Raw genomic sequence first — 9,973 nt, 5'->3', positions numbered from 1 at the left:
CCTTCTGTTCCGTATCCTAAAATAAGTTCACACCCAGGCCCACTTCCTGAGTAGAGCCTTGACAGGTTTTATTTGCCGCACCACGGCCTAGGAGACGGCTGTGCCAACCACAGAAGCTTGCGCCGTTGTGACCTTCCACACATTCATTCCTTAGCACCTCCTGTTTCAGGGGTACGGGTTGGGAGTACCTAGGCTGCAAGACCATTTACTTCGCCTGTCTGGTGGCTAGCTCAGCTCCTCCTGCAGTAACCCTGCAAGGACGTGAAGCCCCAGAGAGACGGGGAAAGCCTGTCCTAGGACCCTGTTCAGCTGTGGATGATTGTCCCTGAGGGAGGTGCCTGTCCTGTCTCAGCTCCGTCTTGTGTTCATTTCCTTCCATCACAGCTCCTTTGCTCTCTCTTGGGGTCCAAACGAGTCCCATTCCTCCCCCGCCTCACAGCCTCTGGAGATCTGCCTTTTCTCACTCAGCCTGGAACACCCGGCAACATCTCTGGCTGCTACGAGTCTCAGAAATGCTCCCCCCGACCTGCCCTTCCTTGTTCTAGGTGCTGCCTTTCCAACAGCACAGCCTATTTAAGCAACTGTTTTGGCCTCAACACTGCAAATGTCTGGAGCCTGCTGAAACCAGCACCCCAACGTCTCTTTGTATCTGCTGCTGTTGTAGCCACATCCCTGCTCTGACCTTTTGCTGCAGAAAGACCTTCTGGGCCCAAGAAAAAGGACTAACACTTGCGCGTCTACACCATCATACTGTCCCCTCTCCCATTCTAGCCTCTTAAGAAGGACTAGGACTTTGGTTGGTTGAAAATCTCACTCACTGTGGATGCGACTTGATGTTAGGCTTTGGAGGCTAAGATGCTTGATTACATCTGGAAATTTTTTACTCATGGGGCCTGGAGACTGGATTTTTCGCGAGGGATTCACACTGTATACATGTCCTGGCTCTCAAGTCCAGGGCGGAAGGGGACACTAACGTGAAGTCTGGTCCATGTCTCCTCCACGTGAACCACGCGTGACAGGGCACGTGTGTCTCTGGACGGGACTTTACTTTGAAAGATGGTCAGTGATGCTCCGTCTGCACTTTTATGCTTCCTGTGTCTTCTCCACTGACAGTATGTCAGTCAGTTGCTTGTCAGAGACACTCAGCTGCTGACAGGTCCTTGTGATCTGACTCAGGTAAACTGCCAAGAGGTGCTTGCACTGGAACACACAATACACAAGCCAGTTAGAAACAAGGAGGGCCAGGCTTCACAGAGCAGGAAAGGAGCGGGGCACACACATCAGGGGCCCGCAACCCACTGCCTAGAACCACAGACCAAGGTTAGATAGGACAAGGAGGTTTTATCAATACTTGGCCTGCTGTTTGGGGCAACAGTGTAGATCCAGCAGGAACAGGTGAAACCAAGTGAAAACCAAGACAGGCTCTTTATGTCAGTCCTAAATTATACTACTTTCTTCCTTGCCCTCAGAAAGCTGTTAACAGCAGTGGCTAAGGTTCTTCAAGGTACAGTGTTGCTAAGAGCATCTCAAAGATTATCTCATTTATATCTGACAGCCCCGTGGGGAACAGGGCTTATCTTCATTTTACACATGTGCACCGAGTCTACATAGGGGGGCTAGTCCTTAACCACTGGACGGCCAGAGCAGGGATGGCGGGACCCTCACTGTCTCTCCTGTCCCTCTCCGAGGCATGATCTGTGCTGGACCTGACACCAAGGGGCACACACCACTCTAACCCTGGACCTCACACTGCGGGGCACACCACTTGGGTTGCTGAGGACCTGGCTCCAACCCTGTCATTTTTCAGGTGAGATCACTGAGTTGAGGCTCCCTGTCAATGGGAAAACCCGCTTGCCACCCGCTTCCTGCCAGGTGTGACAACTGTGTAAAGATGGGGCGGATGCTGTAATTTTCTTCCTTGGCAAGACTGGAAAGATCGCTCCCCGCCCTCAGGTGGGGTAATGGTTCTCCTGTGGACTCAGGATGGATGTGAGGAGGTCTCGTTCCTGGGCTCTTGTGAGATCGGCCGAGGCACCAACATGTTTTGCTGCCCCCGGTGAAAGTCAAGCAAGGCTGAGCACCACGCTGTCCGCGGGCAGTGGGAGAAGCGCCTCGTGGCTGGAGGTGGGGGCACACACAGTTGCCAGTGTCCAGTTTGGCTCATGTTTTTACTGGGCCCGATAACTGCCCAGGTGCCAACTCTGGGGATTACCTGCTGCCTTCCTGAAGCTTCATCTCTGACCTTTTAAATTAAAATGGGAAACTGGCATAGTTCTAAAAATGCCCCTGCGTTTTGGGAGGGTAAAGCCAGAATAGCTGACTGACTGAAGTCAAGGACAATGAACTACCGTCTGTTTCCACACAGAGTAAACCCCATGTAGGGTGCAGAGTGAGGCTCCCAGCGCCCCCTGCCCTGCCCCCTCAGCCATGGCTGAGGCCCACCCGTCCTCACCAGGAGGCTGTCCCCCTTCCGCAGCACGGAGAAGGCGAACGCAGGGCACGAGCAGTAGTGGCAGGAAGCCAGACATGTGTACGTTCTCCCGGAGCTTCCAAGCACCTGGAAAAGGGAGGACAGGTGGAGTCAGGCCTGGAAAGGTGGGCGGGAAACCGCTATTCCCCTTGAGTGCACCTGTGTGAAGGTGCAGGGCTGTTCTCCGAGGGCCTGCCTGCCCACGGGACCCTCCTGCTGCCTCACTGCCCTGCCCTGACACCTCCACACGCAAAACAGAAGCGTCTCAGGTGGGCTGAGCCCTCCACGCGAACTGCTGTTTCTCCGCCTGGGGATTCAGAGGGTTGACTAGAGAGACAAGAAGGCTCCCCGCGCCATGCTTGTTGTTCTCAGCCTTTGTAGTCGTTTCCCAGCATGTGTGTGAATGTCTAAAGCCTCCACCACACTCCTAGCAGGAGTCTGAGGACAGGAAAGGCCCAGTGGGGAGTGGGAGGAACACGTGGAACAGAGACTCCTGTAACGGGGTGACTCAGCTGCCGTGGGGAGTGGCAAGCCCAGGTCTGCCCGCTCACCTAGCAGGACGGAATGAGGGCATGGACTTGGGAGGGCCGGCAGGAGGCCACGTTCAGAGCCAACGGCCTTGCTGTCAGTCAGGGCACACGGGGGACCCTGTGTTTGGAGGGTGGCTGGACAGACCTGGAGAAATGGCTTGTCTCCGTCCTCACCCGCAGGTGCCAGAGACAGGAAGAGGAGTGCTTTGTTCCTACTGTCCCAGTGGAGTAAAGTTACTATCCCAGGGACCTAGAGACCCCCTGCAGTGGGTCAGTGACAGGGAACTGCCCGTGGGGGACGTGCCCCAGGGCCTCACGTTTGTTTCAGGCTCTGAGATGACAATCTACATGGAGAAAAGGAACGTCAGTGCTCCTAGAATTGTTTCCTGTTTTCCTCACACAGGTAAGACTTCCACTGAAAAATAGCAGTGTTGAGTCAGGTGTTGTCTCTCTAGCATTTCGCCTGGTGCAGGCATGTCGCTATGGGTCTTTTTTGCCAAGTCAGGAGGACTCCTTGGGGGCTGCAGGATGACCAGAAGTGGCCAGTGACTGGGTAACAGGACACCTACTGAACCCATTACACATTTCAGCCCCATTACAAACCGGACATTAAGAAAGTCACACCACACGTTTCCAGTCCTGAGACGCTGATGTGTTGTAACTGGTGAGCGCTGGGGGTGCGAGAAGGAACTGCCCTTTGCCGAGGAGAGAGCGTGAGAGCAGACTGGATCCCACTCAGTCCCGCAAGAAAACCCACCAACGTCTGGCAGGGACACCAACAATTCTTGGGTCTCTAAACCATTACCAATGGTTTCTTCTTCTCTCTAGATTTATGGTTAATTAGGCATAAGCCTCTGGGATTCCACACAGACTACTTCCTCCTTATGCTGGGTCCCCAGCCAATTACTCTCTGCCTGAGGCCAAGTAAGTGCCTGGCCACTCAAGGGTGGGGAGAAATTCTGCAGAAGTTCCCTGGCTGGGACTCAGGACATGCAGCTGCCCAGGGCGGTGAATACGGTAAAGAGAGTCACTTCTCAGTTGCCTTCTCTATCTAGCAGTGGACGACTAATGAACCTGATAATCAGGCAGAGATCTGAGTCAGATCTGTTTGGAGCTGGAAACTGACCTCAGGGACTGTCTAATTCACCCTTTGTGGAAAAAACCACCTCTTCTTACAGGAAGTGCTCCAAGCTCGCTCACTCGGAGCCAGGAGTGTCAGTCCCAGAGGGGAGCCTTTACAAAAGTAATGTAGGCAGGATGATACTCAGACCCAGGCTGGACTTGCCCACACCTCCTTGGGAGGAGTCTGCTGCGGCTGCAGTGAGGCTCTAAGGAGACTGGCCCACTGGACGGTCATCCACCCACAAGCAGTTTACTTTATGGCTGTTCCAAGCCCTCAGCATCCACCACAGTGATGAACTGTATACGATTCACCGTTCCCTGAGTTCAGTGCCTCTCGGAAAGAGGCTGATATATCCCTGCCCTGTTACATATAGGCTGACTATGTGACCTGCTTTAGCCGGTAAAGTGTGACTGGCCAGGCAGAAACGTTCAACAACATGGATACCTACGATATCCTGACTTCTCTCTGCTATGAGATCCACAGTGTCCCAGACACAGGCTGCTCCATCGCCTGGGATCCTGGGCCACGAGGTTCTGGATCAAAGCTGCAACTGACTCTTGATGGAGATGGACAGGGAGTGAGACATAAATCTGTAGCTTTTAAATTTAGGGGTCATTGTTACAAATGTAACTTGGCCCCTTCTGACTGATCCAAATGTAACTTGGCATCCCCCTTCCTAGGAGGACTGAAGTTTATCAAAAAGTGACTCAGGTGACAACATGAATGTGACTTCAGGGTAATTACCACCACACCCGGAGGAGGTGAGAATGTTAGATGGTCAACCTATGGAACGATAACAAGGCAACATCGGACTCAACCTTTATCATCTCACAGAACCTCTGAATTAAGCCGAATTCTTTCCGTATTACTATATACAGTGAAACCACTGCAGTTAATTGGAGGATGTCTGTAAGGTTTCTAAAAACTCATTTAATTCAAAGTCCAACACAATTCTAAGAACTTTGCATTTTTATGATAAATAAAGCAACATGACATAAGGCAGAATGTGAATGATGAAAACTAAAACAAGTCACGGTGATCGTGGGAGGAATAATAAGTCAACAATAACTGAAATATTTCCAACACAGTCTTTGAGATTTTAACAGCAAGATCATGCTTGTGTGGGTCAAGTGTTCTGCTGATGTTGGAACTGAGACAAGAGAATCTGAAACTAAAAGACATGGGAAAACTCAGAAGCCCTTTTTGACAAGGGTATGTTAGCTACATAAAACCCAAAAATAAATACACTAGGAAAGAAAATGGAAATCCTTCCTCAGGTACAAACAACATCACTTAAGAGTTCTGATTCTTAATCTATGATGTTCACCAACAGAAAATTCTAATAAGCAGCCTCTTCTGAGTAAATACAATGCAGAAGTTCTAACTGTAGCACTCGGCACTCATCACCCCAGCTTACTTCAGGCAGAAACGCAGAAAGCAGGACGTGCCAGCTGGCTGCACCATCCTATGCATGGAAAAGTGAGTTCATGGGCCAAGCCATCCATGTGCCTGAGAGGCTTTGCTCAGTCACTTGCTAAAAATGAATCAACACAGTCTCAACTCTGAGACAGTCATCATAAGTAAACCAGAACCCAAATGCTCAAAAGTTCCACCTTTCCTGGTCTTCAACAATGACTGGATATCATACAAGAGCTGATGGCCTCTGCTTCTACCCCTTCCACACACAAAATTTTGGAGACCACTGCCAACATTTTTATTTCATTCACAAGATCCCCTTCTCTGAATCCCAGCTGGCTTACCACATCTAACGTGGCTAAACTTGGGGTTTGGGGGGTGGAGGGTCTGGCCCGCTGTTGACATAGAGACAGGCAGGACCGTCTGCCAGCTATACAACCCTGCTGCCGTAGGGGGCTGTTAATTTTCTGCATCTCAGTTTTCAGCAAAATAAATATCTTTCCGGGCTTTTGGTGAGAATTAGCAATACATGAAAGTAATTCAGAGTCTGACAGGAGTCTGATTTGTACTTTACAAACCTGCCTACCTTAAGGTCCGCTTGAACTAAGGTCCAAGTAAACTGCCCACATTGAGCACAATGTGGCCTTCGTGAATGCTTCCAACAACAGTTCTGACAGATCGTTTCTGTTAGATGAACCTTGACATGTGAAAGGACCTTAAAATGCATTTTGGCTTTTGCTTGTAAGCAAGAGACAAGGAACAGGGTGATCCATGTAGTGTCAAATGACAGAAAGGGAAAGTTGGCTGTGACTATCAGACCTGGGCAAAGAGCCTCTCTGGATCATTGCTGGTTCCACATGCTGCTCCCAGGTGGGGTTAACCGGCCACATCTTTCTGATTCTAACTATTCACACTCTCATTTCACTAAGTTGGGTCAAGTCCTTTCAACTGTCCACCAGCTTTCATACAGATTCATGAAAACGTTTGTCCTAAGGGGATCTGGTTGAGATTACTCCACCTCCGGGTTTCTACCTGGTAAACACGCCTCCCGCTGGGCGAGGATATTAAGGTGACAGACCGGCGGTCAACTAGGTCCAAGGCCTGGACGGCTGATGAGCCGAAGACAAATTTCAGCCTGGGAAGGAGAGGAGCCTCAGGTTAGATGGACTGAAAGCCACCGCTCTGACTCGACCCGAAGGATTACCATCAGCAGCTTCTGAAAATTTATTTTAATTCGGAAAAAAACGTAATACAGCAAAATCCCACATAATCAACCACCCAGAATAAATGTTAACATGTTGTTTATAAAGAAGCCTCTTTATATGTCAGAGGTCTTCCTGTTCTTCCTCAATTTCTTCATCCCCAAGGCAACCATATGCATTTCATATTAATGTTTTTATATTTTACTATACATAGTACATACGTGTATGTGCATACACACACACACATACATATATACATATGGTGATGTTTTCTAAGTTTAAAATATGAACAGTATATTCTGGGCTTTTTGGGCAACTTTTTTTCCCATTCAGTGTGCTTCTGAGAATGATGCACATATATACGTGTGTGTGTGCTCACGTACATATATGTATATACACAAATATATATTTTAAAATTTAATTTTTGGATAATATTCTAGTGTATGTACCTAGTACATCTTCTTTCTTAAATACTCTTAGCCTCTCACTCAGGAAACAGGCTCCCCCAAGCACTGCATGTGTAAGAGTTGTTATTCAAGGGCCAAATGTCCTTCTCTTTCCATGTGTTACTAGTGTAAGAGCTACACCTTTTAGAACGATGTCAAAATACAGTGGCACTTAGCACAATAAGGGAGTGCCTTGTACTGTCAAGTACGGTGCTGGTTATTCACTTGAGACAGATTTTTAACAATCACATCAATAAACTATTGTTCCTAGCTTAGTAAGAATATTTTCTAAAAAAAAAGAGTTGATGTTGAAAGAACTGGCCTTTAAAAACACACATTAGTAGTTTATAAAGAATCCCAAATACAAAAGGATATATACTTACGATAACAGATGCTCATCGGGAACTGTAAAACAGGAATGGAAAGTAAGTGAATTGTGTTAAACCAGTGACCAGAGACAAAAACATTTTTCAAAGGCTCTTATAGCCAAAAAGACTTATGTGTATGATGGTGAACTGAACCTACTCATCAAATTTTACTCCTCAATATTCCACTAAACAATAATAAAAGAATTTTCTAAAATGCATAAACTCTCAAGGATGAGGACAGGGAGAAACACAGCTAAGACATGTTTGAAAATTATTTACAAGACCTGAGAAAACTGAAACTTAAGCTAGTAATAGGTGAGCCAAGCAACATCCTGATTTACACTTCAGACTCTAGTACCCTCACTCCCTAAAAAAACAAAAAAAAACCCTCCTCCAGAAATTGGTGGCACCAGATGGCTCTGGAGTGGGAATGAAGCAGGAGGGCTAAAATAAGACTCTGTGAAAGTAAGTTTAAGAAGTTGGAAGGTAGTAGAATAATACTTTAAGATGTCTGAGGAAATATTTCCAACATATAATTCAGTAACACCTAGCCAAACTATTAAGTCTCAGGACAGGAGAATATGTGCTCTATAAAATAAGACAGTAAACTGAGAAAAAGAAAATTGTACGGTATACTAAACATTAAGGCCCAAAGTAGGTTAAGGGAATTCCCCAGATAGTAATGGTGGGGGGAGATCTCAGGAGAGCACCCTGGAAGCTCTAGGAGAGGAAAATGAAATGGACAAAACACCTCAGCATCTTGAGTAGAGGATTTAGAACACTGGTAAGAGTTTGAAGTTGAATTATGGATGTGTGTGACTAACACTTAGCCGTGTTTGACTCTTTGTGACCCCTATGGACTGTAGCCTGCCAGGCTCCTGTCCATGGAATTCTCCAGGCAGGACTACTGGAGTGGGTTGCCATTTCCTTCTCTAGGGGATCTTCCTGACCCAGGGATCAAACCTGGGTCTCCTGCATTGCTGACAGATTCTTTACCATCTGAGCTATAAAGAAGTTATTGAACTAGGAATAAACATATAGAAAAGTAAACAACCAAACAAATGCAATCATGACAGTTTTGAGAGGAAGCAAAAAGTTACAGTAAAGGAGAAGTAGTCATCACTTCCTACATGGCTCAGCTGTGACTAGATTTTTACATCATCATACAAGTGTAAACTCAGAATACTGATCTAAAGCAAATTATCGTCGGAGGAGGGGGCTCAGGAAGAGTGTATGACTGTCTAAGAACAAACATTTTTAAATAGCAGAAAATGGCTCTGAAAAACGTGAATAGGTGATAGTGGTCTCTATGAGCCCCAAGCCTCAGGGGCGCCCCCTTCAAGACTCTCACACTGTCCTCTTCACACACAGCCCTTTCTGGCAACCACTGTTTGAGCTGTCAACAGACTGGCTTTCCCCCCAAGCTTTTTGGGATTAGAGGATGTTCGGATACCTGGCTCGTCTCATCTTTTAAGCACATGTACTGCTTTAGATTTAACTGAAATGAGAAAAGTTGGCTTCCTGCTCTCAATTCTTAAAAAACAGTAAGTCAAGGTAAATCCTTTTCAAAGTGCGGTCCTTTGCAAACAAACGCCGCCCAAGTGAACCAGCAGGGGCAGTCCTGAGGCCTAACCGATGTATTCGATGGTCATTCAGATGCCGGTGGCGCAGCTCAACGAGGACGCGCTCTGGGCCCGTGCGTTTGCGGCCAGGGAATGCGGGAGCCTGGTCACAGAGCATCCTCTGCTGGTCAGAGGAATAAAGGCACAGCCACAGCGTCCGGACCCCTCAAGTCCTGCGTCTGCGGCCCTGAAACAGTCACTCGTGCACAGAGGTAAGGAGTGGAACCGTTTGGAACAAACACAGACGGCGGGAAGGAAGGGCTACAAGCGAGTAGAGAGGGTGGAGACCTCCCCAGTGGGCCCGGACCCCCAAACCCCGTCCCGCCGGCGCCGCCTCCCGCGCCCCCGCCCGTACTCGGCGCGCCGTCCCGCACAGCCGCCGCCATCTCGCTCAGCAGCTCCTCCACCACGGCTGGTAGCGTGAGAGGACCAGTAGGAGCCGCCATGGCAGGTCCCCCGTTCTCCGGGGCGGGGGAGGAGGGCGAGGTGACGTAGACTTGCGTCCCGGCGCATGCGGGCGGCCCGGCCAATCGGCGGGCGTTCGGCGCCAGGGGCGGGACTTCCGGAGCCCGTGGCCGCAGTGCGCAGAGGACGCGCGGGCGGCCATGTACCGGCTTCTGGCTGTGGGTCTGGCCCGAGGTCTGTTGCGGGTGGCGGGACGGCGGGGCCGCTGCCACCCCGTGTGCCTGTTGCCCGGGCCGCCGGGAGCCCGGGCGCCGCCGTGCCGAGGGGCGCCGCGCGGCCGAGGCTCGGGCCTGGTGCCGCTGCTGGCAGGTGAGGGGTGCGGGGCCGGCGG

At 49.4% G+C, this 9,973-nt stretch overlaps 2 protein-coding genes across 5 annotated transcripts in view; one reads left to right on the top strand and one right to left on the bottom strand.

Annotated features, from left to right (window-relative positions):
- TTC19 (tetratricopeptide repeat domain 19) overlaps window positions 1-9,973 on the top strand; it is a 59,517-nt gene that overhangs the window by 20,608 nt on the left and 28,936 nt on the right. Inside the window, exon 2 of one of the 4 annotated variants that reach the window (XM_059878325.1) lies at window positions 9,212-9,389. In XM_059878325.1, coding sequence (XP_059734308.1) covers window positions 9,212-9,389 — 178 coding nt within the window. Of the gene's footprint in view, window positions 1-6,667; window positions 9,390-9,741; window positions 9,952-9,973 lie in introns of those variants that run through there. The other 3 variants (XM_005220454.5, XM_059878327.1, XM_002695862.6) reach the window with 3 other exon arrangements.
- ZSWIM7 (zinc finger SWIM-type containing 7) lies at window positions 44-9,660 on the bottom strand. The gene is made up of 5 exons (NM_001197136.1): window positions 9,533-9,660; window positions 7,571-7,592; window positions 6,572-6,674; window positions 2,453-2,557; window positions 44-1,200 (listed from the first exon to the last, which is right to left on the bottom strand). Exons 1-5 carry the CDS (start codon window positions 9,621-9,623, stop codon window positions 1,084-1,086), a joined length of 438 nt encoding a protein of 145 aa, NP_001184065.1. The 5' UTR covers window positions 9,624-9,660; the 3' UTR covers window positions 44-1,083.

Source organism: Bos taurus, chromosome 19 (genome assembly GCF_002263795.3).
Source record: "Bos taurus isolate L1 Dominette 01449 registration number 42190680 breed Hereford chromosome 19, ARS-UCD2.0, whole genome shotgun sequence".
NCBI lineage: Eukaryota > Metazoa > Chordata > Mammalia > Artiodactyla > Bovidae > Bos > Bos taurus.
Note: the sequence above shows the minus strand (reverse complement) of the source record. Positions and strands in the feature narration are given on the sequence as shown.

What these genes read in the sequence shown, in the direction of transcription:
- ZSWIM7 (NM_001197136.1), bottom strand. Translation starts at nt 9,623, where the DNA reads ATGGCGGCTCCTACTGGTCCTCTCACGCTACCAGCCGTGGTGGAGGAG. An exon ending in CCCGATGAGCATCTGTTATC is followed by an intron (nt 6,675 to 7,570) that starts GTAAGTATATAT and finishes TCTCCTTCCCAG; the next exon opens with GCTGAAATTTGTCTTCGGCT. An exon ending in GGAAGGGGGACAGCCTCCTG is followed by an intron (nt 1,201 to 2,452) that starts GTGAGGACGGGT and finishes TGTGTGTTCCAG; the next exon opens with TGCAAGCACCTCTTGGCAGT.